We start from the raw sequence: 13615 nt of genomic DNA on the forward strand, positions 1-13615 counted from the left end.
TTAGTTTCTCTAGTATATACATAAAACATTACATGGTGATAATATGCTAAACTCATTAAAGTTTAAGAGCTTGAAATAGTAAATTTTTTTATGATATATAGTTAAAATATTAATCCAATAATACAAACACTCACGTGGGAGGATTCCAGAAGGGTTGACGGAACAAAGGTAGATATTTCCGAGGACTGAAGTCTAAATTCAACAGGGTGCTTTCCGTAAAATTCCAATAAAGCCTACTCCAAAATAGAAGAGCCAAAGCCCTCCCTTCTCGCCGCCGTTCCGTTGCATTTCGCCCCCGGCGACGTCGCGAGAAGCTCCTACTCTACCTAGAAATCCACCGAAACCCTAGAAATAGGACGGGCTCAGATGGCCGATCCGAGGACCTATGGGGGAGATGACGCCGATCGTAGACAGGATTCGAGCGGACGGCGGTTTTACAACCCCTACCACGATCTTCAGATCCCCCACCGCACCCTCTACGACCTCCCCACGTCCCCGGAGTTTCTCTTCCAGGAAGAATCCCTCGCCGAGCGCCGCTCCTGGGGCGAGAACCTCACCTACTACACTGGCATCGGATACCTCGCCGGGTCTGCTTCCGGCGCCTCCCTCGGCATCCGCCATGCCCTCCGATCTGCGGAGCCCGGGGACACCACGAAGATCCGCATCAACCGCATCCTCAACTCCTGCGGCCAGGACGGCCGCCGGATCGGCAACCGCTTCGGCGTCATCGGCCTCTTGTACGCCGGGCTCGAGAGCGGGATGGTCGCCGCGAGGGATAAGGACGACTGGGTCAACAGCGTCGTCGCCGGGCTCGGTACCGGGGCCCTGTTCAAGGCCGCCAACGGGCCGCGGTCGGCGGCGGTTGCCGGCGCTATCGGAGGATTGATGGTTGGAGCTGCTGTCGCGGGGAAGCAGATTATGAAGAGATACGTGCCAATCTAGGGTTCGAGCTCTTCCCTTACTTTGATCCTTTCGTTTTCTATTCATAAATGATTAATGAGTCTATGTTATTGATATACCAATTTTTGACCTTAACATGTAAGGTGGAATGACCGGAGGGTCAAGAACGATTTGTTGCAATAAGCTTATAGAAACAATTGATTTCATAGGTTACTGTTTGGTGTATTAGGATGTGTAAGTTATTATATTTTGGATTCATCGTCTGTGAGTCGGGAGCTCATCAAGATAATCCTGTGCCATTTGTTTGTGGTAAGGATACTATTTGAAAATTAATTGTTCGGGCTTTGCATCTGTTTATTCGGATCCTTCTAATAATTTTCTTTTGTATTATGCTGTTGTGTGTTCTTTGTCTGAATTTGCCTTCTCTGAGTTAGTTCTGTTGGTGTTTGTTTCTGATGAAGTCCAAAAAAAATTTCTAAACCAAATCTTTTGTTCATAACTAGGGAATAGACAGATGGCAAGGCTATCATGCATGGTGCATGAATAGCTTTGCATCGTTTATGACAATACCATGAAGTTGGATTTCCTTTTGAATGAATGAATTCTATAGACTGGGCAAAATTCTTGTACTTTTTGGAAGCTTTTTTTTTCTTAGTTTTTATTAGAATTGGTTGGAGGCTTTTCGATTGTGTTAGAGGATTTCTAGGTACATTTTTCGCATCTGGATGATGTCCTAGTTAGTGCATATATTTTATTCCTTTCCAGTGTTGCTACTTATCTAGTTGGAAGGTAACCAGATTCACATTGTTCTTGAATTCTGGAAGATGCTATTGAGACTGCTAACCTGGAGCTTTTGTGGGTTTTTTACATCATCATTTTGTTAGGTTCCATGAGAGACGAAGAATCATCTTACATTATGGCATTGTTTTTTCAATTTTATCTTACTACTGTATTGACAATTCTTATCATGGAATTGTTAGCAACAGAACATAGTTTCTTCTCTAGATTCTTTGGCTGCAAAATCTACCTGTTAGGAGGCACATCAGCAGCTTTTCACCATTTTATATAAGGATTTTTAACATTTCTAGCTAATTACCACATTTCTCTGATATTTAAGTTTCCTCTTCCCACGTTGGCCTTTCTATTTCTTTAATATATTTTATCTCTTGCGCATGCATTCTTTCCCACATCCCTTCCCTCTTAGCAACTCTGATACAATTGCACAATCAGAAAATGCATTGTACTACCAGTTTTAGTTAACACTATAATATGTTGAAACTACTTAATAAGAAATGAAAACTAAAGAAAGCAGTGCACATAGTAAGTAACGTAACTTTGAGCAAAGTCAGATATTAGTTATTAGCTAATGATGAGATTACTTATTTCTAGTTTTCCAATCTCATTTTAAATAACTTGTTTTGCTAATACTATGTTCTAAAATAATATAATGATAAGGGCTATGTTGTATAAACATACATAGTATCATATTTAGACGTGCTATATGCTCTCTTGTCATATGGTGTGTTGGAGACTGAGCAAAAACCTATAGATTTACCCCGTCGGCTGTCAAGCAAAACCCTTTAATCTAGGCACATGTTATATATTGTTATTTTTTCTCTTTTCTGATGACTAGTTAGGATTAAACAACCATATATAATGTTTTCTTAATATTGATAAATCTTGTGTACAGAGTGTGGTTTCATAACGCTGCATGTTCTCTTCTAACTTTCCATCTGGGAGTTTTTTCTTTGGCGCTTATACTTTATGGTGTTCTGTAATGTTTTCTGAATGGATGATGACCTAACAATTACTTTTCTTGATTAATATTGAGAACTCATCTCATATGATGATCAAAATTCCTTGTGTGGGTACACAACAAACTCCTATATGGTCTATCTCATTAGGAGACACAAAACATGTTAGGAAGTAAAACAAGAAGAACCTTTGGTTTTCTTTACACCATCAGACATCTAACCCTCAATTACTGTTGAAAGAATTAAGAAAGCTTCTAACACACTTTAAGAGATAGAGATGATGGAGATCTCAAATGATGATGAGGATGGAATTTCAGAATCCTATGTGATTGACAGACTGGCACTAATTTTTGGCTGGAATTAATGTGGGATAAAGGAGGCGGGTGGGGGGGGGGGGCGGGTTGTGGAGAGATTTTGTGTTCTTTGTTATGTTCAAATGTTGAACATGGATGGAGATTGCTTCTCTTTTTAATTTTTTTCTTGTTGTAACAGTTATGTTTAGGGCCAACGGTCAGGAGGTACTCGTGTACCTGTGAAAGTAGAGAAACATTACTGTAGGGATAACTGCTTGCATTTCTTCAGTTTTATTTTTTGACAATTATGTGAATTGTGAGTGGCGTAACGGCTATTTGAAAGATAGGAAAAAAAATGTTTATATTCATGTGCAAAGAAATAAGATGAGGAAAATTGTTTGAGATGGGATGAACAGGCCCAGAAAAAGATCATAGAATCTCTTTTAAACGAGATGAGTTGATTAAGTTTAACAGTATGAGAAGAGGTAGAGGGAGGCATAACTGAACATCATTGGTAGTAAAAAGATCTCTGATTACTCTTATTTGTAGTTACTGATATCGCCTTAGAGTGAAGATTATGACTTGTCATGTTTACAATAACCTTATCAATTGGTACAACAGTAGTATGGACAGCAAACTGTGCAATTGAAACATGGCATATTACAATTACTTTTGACTGCTCAAAGGGAGAAATTGTTTTAGATGGTTTGATTAGAAGGAAACAAGTTAAAACATGCATGATAGGGTTCAACACGAAAATACTAAACTTCAAATCTGATGATCATTTTCTATTGACTTACACCTTGATTTTCACTGATGCATTTTAAGTCTGTGTTACTTTCATCTTTTGTAATTGAACTGTCTAAATAGTGATGAGCTAAGCTTCTTCTTTTGCACATTGACAGCGTGATTGTGGTTCTATTATTTTATATTTAATATTCATCCTTTATGGCCATAGTATTTAAACTTAGTTTTATTATATTCAGGTTTTTTTCGAGTATTTACCGAAGGGAGATTTGATAATCTTGCTATATGGTTGCTAAGCAATTTAGTTGGTTTGATCTTTAAATCTTCTAGTCTTTTACTTATTCTACCCTGTTGTCGACATACATTATCTCCATCAACATAAGCAACCATATAGCAGTTGATATCTTTTCATTATTGGTCTGTCTGGTTGTTCTTTAGAATAAAGAGGTTCTACATAAGCAATAGACTAGCTATATATTATGATTGGTGAGCAAGCTTAGTTCATTGTTCTTGTACAGTCCTTTTTCCTTTCCATGTATATTACTGTGCCACGCGTTGTGTTTTCACTTAGGTAGAATTACAGACATTTGTGGTCTATCTTTGCTGTAGGAAACTTGCGTTATATTCTGAACCAGATGAGTTGTGGGGTTGGAGACAATTGGATCGGTTGTCACCTACTTGAGTCTGGTTGGATGTCTTTTTATTAGAACCACATGGAAGATGTCGTAGTGATGATATTTTAAGAAAAGCTTTGCATGAAAGGGATTCGAAGGAAAGAATTGTATCATGTTAAGTTATTCATACATTCTAAAAGGCATCTGATGTCCCTTTTAGATTTCAGTGGTAGCACGTTCTTCGCAAGCATGCATCATACTCTTTGCGACCTTTTGACGTTGGCATGGTTTAGGTGGTCGGTGTCGGTGGCCAGTAGTTCTTTTGAGTGGGATCCTGTGTCATCAACATGACTATGCCAATAGTAATTGGACCGCCTAAGGAGCAGGTGAGATCTTCCGATGTGGGTCTATTATTGACGGGGATGCGAACTAGCGAACATGCACTGTGGTATCTCCGAGATTTAACTGGGGACGTTAGATCAAGGCTTTTATTTTGTTTTCTTGGTTTCTTTGGGCACAATTGTATATAGTTTGCAGAGGCTCGAGTTTCTTAAGAGTACACCTACCGGTGCTTGATGAAATGCCGTGAGGCATCAATCAAGCATTAATAAGTTTCCAAAGGCAAGAATAGTTGATGTTATATTCTTTTATTGATAATTCGTGTGAAGATGTCACGATGATGATATTATCACATCAGAAGGCAGTAAGTGGGTGTTTGGAAATGGTGTTTGACCGTGTTTGACTCATTGTTTTGGAACAACACTCGCAATAAATATATGAACGAAATGTTTTTATTTATTTGAAAATTAAAATATAATTAGTTCGAAAAATGGGAAAAATATTCAAATAGAATTCAGACGGTCGAATAGAGAAAGGTTAGGGACAAATAATCTCTCTCTTATCCGTATAATTCAGTGATGGGGCAGTTCGATTATTTTATTTGCACACCGACCGGTGGATGGAAAAGAATCTCATGTTTCACACGTACTTCCAAATGCATTCGATTTTATTTCAAGTTTCTTGTCCCAAGACAGGAACTCGGGGTTGGTCGCTACGCTGTCTCCGTGTGGTCCTCACAGTTTCCAGTTTGATAACATTATTTCACTTGGATCGAAATTCGACAGATGGTGGGGACCATTTGGAAGAGGACGTCTCGTCGGCAATGTGAATCCCTGGCTACCATCCCACGCCGCTGCGAGTGGCCAAACCCAGAGCTCAGGGCTCAACATGGAGGCCGGCAGAAGGTGGGAGGAGATGCAGCTGGACTGCCTGGTAAATATCTTCCGCCGGCTCGCCCTCGACGACCTCACCCTCTCGGTGCCCTTCGTCTGCAAGTGCTGGTGGCGCGCCTCCCTGGATCCCTCCTGCTGGAGGCTCCTCGACTTCCGCTCCCTCGACTTCATGCCCTGGAGCCCCTTCAGCCGGAGCTTCACGTCCCTCTACCGCCTAAAGACCCTCTCCTTCTCCCACTTCATGCGGCTCGTGGTCGACCGCAGTCGCGGATCCGCGGAGGAGCTCATCTTTCCCTTGTCCTTCGGCGCATCCATCCAAGACCTGGTCTACGTCTCCATCAAGTGAGTGCAAGTATGGTCCCTCTTTCTCCTTCTGCCCTCGTCGTCACCCATGTCCGCCGTGTTCAATGAACATCCTCTTCCCCTTCCTCCAAATTCTCAGATGCCCACGGTTAAAGTCTCTTGCTTTGCCTGATAACTTGATGGTAGAGGATGACCTCCGCATCCCGGATCTCGTCGGAAGTTGGAGAGACCTGGAGCAGCTCGAGATGGAGACCAAACCCTCCTCGTTCCTGCGAGTGATCGCCGAGATCGGCCGCTACTGTACCAAATTCTCCCGGCTCAAGGTGCGCGGGCTGATCGACAAGGAAGACGCCAAGGCCATCGTGGATCGTCTGCCGCAGCTGAAGCACTTGGAGCTCAGCAAATCCTACTTGACCAAGGATGAACTGGTGGTGATCATAAGCGGCTGCAGAAAGCTAGAGAGACTGATCGTGAGGGATTGCCTCGGGTTTCAGGCAGACGACGAGGTCCTAAGATTGGCATCAAGGATCACCAGATTCGAACACGAGGGTTCCAAACTGCTCGATGATTATGGATACGAAACGGATGAATCGGAACAGCAGACGGGATTTTTCTACTGGTGATGAAAACCGTGTGTTCTTTGTTCTATTTTTCTCCAGCGGACACGCCTTCTCGGAATAAATGGATTATAATAGTGTTCATCTCATCTCTTTCCTAAGTCACACAGCTCAAAATCTTAGTAACTAGTACAAGCATTTATATTAAAATCTCAATAATGATGAAACTGAAATATATAGTTTTATTTATCTTAATATCAATGATTTTATCGATGAAAATATAAAAATAAAAATAAAAGAATAATTTTAATATTTCGATTGATAGTATCGGACGACATTGATAGTGGTATCACGAGGGGCCAAAGGTGGTTGTTGCGTCTGGGGAGAGATACGATGAGAGTTAAGGGTTGCTTTACATATATGTCGACGTCGACGAAGTTGTCGAGTAATCTTTTTATCGCTTTGCATTTGTGTCGACGATCCTTTCAGAGCTCGGCAACAATGTCGACGTTGACGCATATGTAGAGCGACGAAAGAATCGCTCGAGTGGCTATTGTAGACAAAGAGAGCGACGACAAGAGTTGAGGGTTGCGTTGCATTTACATCGATGCCAATGCAGATACAAAGTTACCCTTACCTCTCACCGTTGCTTTCCTTATTCACAAAAGCTATCAGAGCTGTTCTTTTATTGCTCCGCATTTACGTTAGCGTCGATGCACTTGCTGTGCAGCTCTTTTATCATGCTGCATCTATGTCGACATAATTACTAAGCAATAAAATGATCACCAATTCAAATGTCAAACGACCTTTTTGCTATTCGACAACTACATCAATGTCGATGTAGATGTAGAGTGACGAAAGGGTCATTCGATATCTATATTAGTACTGATATAGATGTGGAGTGTATGAAAGGATCACTCGACAAGTATGTCGACATCAACACAAATGCAGAACAGTCCTTACCTCTCACTGTTACTCTCCTCATCCATAACGATCACTTCTGGCTCCCAATGATGACATAGTTCGCCATCATCGATGTTGTTTGTCACCGTTACTTAGAATATTAAAATTATCCTTTTACCTTTTATATTTATATTTTTATTAATAAAATCAATAATATTATGGTAAATAAAATAAGATGTTTTACTGCAAATCCATAATACATGCCGTACTCATGAATTACTCAAAATACATGAGTAATATATGTAATTAACCCTCCTACTGGTCTCTTGTCGGTCACGTGAAGTACGACAGTCTCAAACATGATGCTCAGCTGCCGTACGGCATTAACTATGTTGCAGCTGCAAATAAGAAGGGGTAGGATGCAATTAGAAGCCATATACTAATGGCAATATAAACATATCTAAGCAAATTGAAGGAGTAACAAAGCAAATGGGCGAATCCATTAAAAAATACCCTAATTTTAGTATTTTCTAAACATGAACCTTACTTTTCAAATTTTAAAAACAATGATCTCTAAAAGGTGATGTACCAAATTTGCCAAACTGAACAATATCGGTTGAATCTCGAATTTTGATAATGAAACTAATTTATAATGTTTATGATTTGATCTACGTTTTTTAGTGACGCAGGACACTTCGATCAGGGAGAAACAATTAAAGTAGGAAGAATCATGTTGGGCCGAAGAGAAACATGTCAGAAGATTGGACGTCGAGCTGAAGGATCGGTCGACGTATCGGTAGAAGGCTTCAGGCCATGGGTTCGGGCATCGGGCCAAGAAGAGCGGAAATTACACTAAGGAAATTGGAGTTGTGGAGGTCAACTGGCTGATTGGGTAATAGGCTGCAAGAGAGGAATCGGACGAAAAGTCGATGAACCAATAACATGCCGGACAACATGATTCAAGCTTTATAATAATTGTTTAAGATTGAAGTAGATTTTAATTGTGCAGGATTAGCTATTATAACGATCAAGGCATAAAGCAAAATGAAGTTCCGGAGTTAAGAACGAGATTTCGTTAGGGGTTCGAGAGTTCGTCGGAAGTTCGGACGTTTGTCGGAAGTTCTACTGGAATTGACCGAGAAATTCAGGAGCTTGCTAAAGAAGCTCATCGGAACTCATCAAGAAGATCGTCATGAAGTCCAAAAGCTTACTAGGAGTCTGTTGGAACATTGCCGAGAGATCGTTAAAAGTTCATTGGAAGCTTGCCGGAAGAAACCTAGACTTACTAGACTTATTTAGCTTATAGCACATAATTCGGAAGGAATTGGGCCAATCCAATCAAGGGTCAGTTGGGCCTAAGTTTGGGCTATGTTGGGCCAAGTGAAAGACCTAAACAGTGACCTAACAGGTGACATCGTCGTGGCACAATCTCCGAGATTATGTCAGACGGTGGTACTGCCCAGACTCAGCCTCCGAGACTGTCAAGTGGTGGTACCGCCCAGCACAGGCGATGGTACCTCTAGGACCCGGGAAACCCGAGATGAGACCTTTTTTTGTTCTAATTTTGAATCCAATTGAGGGCTATAAATACCCCTTACTTCTCAGTTGATAAAGCAAGAGAAGTGATAAGAACTGATCCGAAACTATAGTGAAATAGCTTGCAAAAGTTGAGAGTTCACCTCCATCGTTTCTAAGTGTGAAAGTTTATAAAAGGAGCATGAGCCACTTGTGAAAGTTCTGTAAAGGGGTGATTGATCTTTGTCCTTCAAGAAAGATCAACAGTAGAAACCAATGATATTATTGGAGGAGGTATTGGGAGTGGATGTAGGTTGGAGGACCGAACAACTATAAAATTGCCGAGTTCTTCTCTGGTTGCATTTCTATTGTTGCCATTTATATATTGCAAACTACTTTACTTACTTATTCATTACGCTTCCATACGCTTTCAATTTCAAGTTATATTTCCGAAATAGACTTTAATTGAACGAAAGATTTTCAAAACCGATAATTTTATTCATTGCACTAATCAAACCCCCCGTCACTAATCAAAGTCACCTTATGGATTCATCTTTTTTTGGGATAATAAACATAAAAAATACTTTAATCATAGATTTAGAAAATCAAATAGTAACTAGAGAGTCGAACATTACATCGAAATATTATCATGTCAAAAATTGGACATCGAACCGGAGGAATAATCGATATGCTAAGGAACGAACTTTGTGCTAGAGGTTCAAATATTGTGTTTAAAGGATCAAATATCACGTCAGAAGATTGGATGTCATGACAAAATCGATATGCTAAATGATTGAATGATATGTAGGAGAATAAAATGATATATTGAAAATTCGAACGAAGTTTCAAAATATCGTATGACATGATAGAAGAGTGGACAATGTCCCAAAAAAAATTTGAAGATGTGTCGACGTACTAATAATCACTTTCTTAATTATTTATTATTCATGTTTTTCATGAGTAGTCATCTGAACACATTACAGATTTCGACGTAGGGAGGAGCATTACCTATTACTTAGTAGAGTTCATCGAGGATCTTGAGTTTTATACATTTTCAGTTTAGCCATTAAGACTTAAACTTTTTTGTAAAACATAAATATTTATGAATATTTAAAATTTATTTTAATTAAAGTGATTACTAATTTTATATATGCTCTGAGTTATGATTCTGTGCAAGCATATCAGCATGTATTTGTAAAGGAAAAAAAAAAATTGAGCTCGAGATACGATAGTTATACTGAACGAGTATAACCTAGTGTAGACGATGACAACCAACATTTGTCAATGATTATGTGCTTCTCTCCGATGACAAATAATGGTGATGAACTCCTATACTCTACTCCGATGACGATGAAGTCCTCTAATCCTCTTTAGGAGCAAAAGATGACAATATCCTTTCGTCTTTGTTGACAACATCATTGAGTATCGACAACCCATTTCCTCTCAGGCGACGATAACCTCATAATCGCTTTGGCAACATTATCTCCTCTTGGATTACAAATGAGGGTGTCTTCCTTCGACATCATGTCATCAACCATAAAAAGTAAACTATTAAGGTTTTTCACAACATAACTCAAAAATTGAGGCACATATATTTAAATAAGATTCATAAAGACCAACATATCCTCTAAAAAATCAAGTAATGTTTTCTTTAAATATTTCATTCTCAACATTTTAAGAGTGCCAATTACACTCAAAATTTACGATTTAAAAAAAATAATAAAAAAGTTTATTTCTTTTTATAATTTAGAAAATTCACGCAAAGAATATTTTGAAGTAAGGTATTTTTTATAGCATTCAACGGTGCAAAACTCTTGTCTTTGACTTCTGTTGCCATTGTCATTACCAAAGTATTTTATTTTGACATGTCTCGTGGTCATCTGGGCCCCATACTGCTCCATCTCCTATAGTCCTGTCATTAGGTTGGCTAAAAAAAACAAAGGAGGAATAATTTAATATTTTTGAAAATATGAGTCACTATTTGGAAATTTTGAAAAGGGAGATTACTATTTGAGTCACATATTTTAAAGGGTAAAGATATTTTTGAAACGGATTAAAAATGCAAAATTTCCAATTTAGGTATCTTTTTACGTGTCTGGTGGCCATTTGGACCCCACAGCGCTCCATCCAAGAGGTGGATGACGCGTGGGAATGCCCCCATAAGATGAAGTGGGTAAACGTCCCATTGACTTTTGATGGAGCCATCATCGTCGTCTTCCCCTCGTCTCTCTGGAATCCTCACAGAACTTGGTGGTGGTGGCACCGAGAGATCTTTAGGGATGGAGAGGTTGTCGAAGAATCTGTGCCTCGAGATCTTTCGCTTGTTGGACTGCACCTCCCTTGCCGCAGCTGCCCACGGTCCGTCCTCGGCTCCCTTCCTGTTCGTGGTTCTTGCTTGATTCTTTCTTTTCGTCGTTCTTCTTCTTCTTCATCGAAACTTTCTCCATACGGAATGAATTCCTCAATAGATCTGCGTATCTTGTTGCGGTCATATTCATGTCCTCAGAATTGATAGGAAGTTATCCTTCTCATAACAATGCTTTCTGGAGTGCACTCAGTACACAAGCCGTATCTTTGTTCTCTTTCATGCACTTTTTCTACCTAATTTCTAATTGCTAATCTCATCCATCTGGTTAATTTTCTTTAACACTCTTCACGGCGATGGAAACTGTAGTGTGCAGAGAGTGGAGGAGATTGGCATCCGATGATGAACTGTGGTCCGAACTATTTAAGAAAAGATGGGGAAGCGACTGTGCTGCATCTTATGCCCCGACGGGTTCCAAATCCTGGAAGGACGTTTATGCAGTGAGACAGGCGTCTGAGGATGATGCATCGTGGTACAGACTCTTTAAGAAAAGATGGGGAAGCGGCAATGCTGTATTTTATGCCCCGAGGGGTTCCAAATCCTGGAAGGATGTTTATGAAGCGCACGACCGATGTGATCGGCTTGACCTGTAAGTTTTCTCTTCTCATCCTTTGTTGAGTGAGGTCTCTCTACAGCCTGTCTTCATTTCTATGCTCAGAACGAAACCATTGGATGTTGCACCTCAGGGACTTAAAGCTCATAAGAAAAGGTGGAGATTACTATGTCATCCGCGGGGACTATATCCATAAGTATGTGCCCTCAGGTGAGGGAGCAAAGCTTCCACCGGGATTTGGTGACAGAAAGAAGATTGATTCTGCTTCCTTGGAGGAAGATGAATGAGTCCGTGCTGGTACTACATGTTGTGCAGCTAATCTTGATACAGATACAAACTGATTGATTCTGCTATACTCCTGTCCGTAATGAAGTCCAAATTTGAGCAACAGTTGTCTTAAGCAGCACAAGAGAAGTCTTCTGTTGTTGGAGGAGAGAAGACTTGGAAGTCAAAGTATAGATACTTAAAAATCAACAAACCATATAATAAACCTAATAGTTAATTTAAAATTAATTATATTATGTATATAAAAATTAAATTCTTCTATTCAACTAACCACAATTCAAGTAAAAGCCCTTTTGTATATCCACACATATAGATCCTGAACAATTTCTTTCATCTTTTATTTTTAATATATCTAGATTCATTAGAGAGAAATTAAAGGAATACTCAAAGTTTTTTCTTCATATATATATATATATATATATATATATATATATATATATATTCATTAAATATACAAATTTTAATTTTAATATGTATTTTTTGCACAAAAGGAATCCTTTCCATTCTTAGGATTTCTTGTCATGTTCAATAATCCAAAAATACTTATCAGCCCTAATATAAACCAATACTAATGTGCAGATTGTTCATATCATTCCTTAAAATATACTTTATCATATTAACTATTGGAAACTCTTCAAGCTACTATTGAGGTTGATCTATTACTATACAAATAGACTGTACATGTACAGGCTTGAGACACTGTTCTTTTAACGTGTAGGGTGTAAATGTGGTAAGGTTTTAGGATTAGAGTCTAAGGATTAGTTTATAAGGTGTTCTTTAGGGGTCAGTGTTAAAGGTTTAGAGGGTTAAATTGTATATGATTGAGGTTTACAGCGCATCGGCTGTTAAATTTGGGAGACACTCTTAACATAATATTACACTTTGAAAGACTCTCCCTAAGAGAAAGGCTGTCAGGTGATGGATGGGAGTCAGAGACGTGACCCAATGCATGACGTTGGTTCTTAAGGTTTCGAGGCGTGAGGTTGACGCAGTCATAATTTCCACTGTTGTTGTGTTCCTCGTTTTCCTCCCAAGCAAAACCCAAAGAGACCCATCGACCCATACATACCTCATGAACCCTAAGCCTCCATCAAGCTGAACAGCCGTTCAAGTGATGATCCCTACCTTCTACAGGTCAATGCCGCACGTATTCTATTCCCCCAGCTTTCGTATGTGTCTCTCTTTTCTGCATCTTTGTGTTGTTTGGAACTAAACACCAGTGTGTGATTGGATCTCCACAATATCGCTGCGAGGAAACTTGCACAAGTGAATGATAAGAGAGGTGTTCCTTCGTTCTTGATCATGCTGCAAGCCAGCTCTCACGCAGGCTTCCAGAATCCTCGAGTGCAGGCTTACAGCTATCAGATCATATGAGATGACAAGTGCTTTACATCACAGAGATCTGATAAGTTTATGTGGATCTCGGAAAACGAACTATACAGTGTGAGATGGCACCCAGAAAAATTCACGACAAACTGATGGGTAATACCTCCTGGTTTTCCACCTTGACAGCCCTTCAGAAGAGTCAACAGTGTTCTTATTGTATATTGCGATGAAACCTTTGTAAAGCAAAAGGACTCGAGAACACTTATCA

The 13615-nt window shown here is 39.6% G+C and overlaps 2 protein-coding genes across 4 annotated transcripts; both read left to right on the forward strand.

Moving 5' to 3' along the window:
• Positions 1–191: 191 nt before the first annotated feature.
• LOC103975902 (mitochondrial import inner membrane translocase subunit TIM23-1) lies at positions 192–5571 on the forward strand. Of its 3 annotated transcripts, none has more exons than XM_018822559.2 (2): positions 192–943; positions 5433–5571. In XM_018822559.2, the coding sequence occupies exon 1, from the start codon at positions 367–369 to the stop codon at positions 940–942; it is 576 nt and encodes a 191-aa protein (XP_018678104.2). In that variant the 5' UTR covers positions 192–366; the 3' UTR covers position 943; positions 5433–5571. The 3 variants fall into 3 exon arrangements, with proteins under 3 accessions (XP_018678104.2, XP_009389303.2, XP_064952058.1); XM_009391028.3 differs by lacking the exon at positions 5433–5571 and adding an exon at positions 4304–4555; XM_065095986.1 differs by lacking the exon at positions 5433–5571 and adding an exon at positions 3934–3950.
• Positions 5433–6549, forward strand: LOC135604826 (uncharacterized). The gene is made up of 2 exons (XM_065094480.1): positions 5433–5892; positions 6030–6549. Exons 1-2 carry the CDS (start codon positions 5433–5435, stop codon positions 6464–6466), a joined length of 897 nt encoding a protein of 298 aa, XP_064950552.1. The 3' UTR covers positions 6467–6549.
• The last annotated feature ends 7066 nt before the right edge of the window (positions 6550–13615 follow it).

This window comes from Musa acuminata, chromosome BXJ2-2 (assembly GCF_036884655.1).
Source record: "Musa acuminata AAA Group cultivar baxijiao chromosome BXJ2-2, Cavendish_Baxijiao_AAA, whole genome shotgun sequence".
In the NCBI taxonomy this organism is placed as follows: Eukaryota; Viridiplantae; Streptophyta; class Magnoliopsida; order Zingiberales; family Musaceae; genus Musa; species Musa acuminata.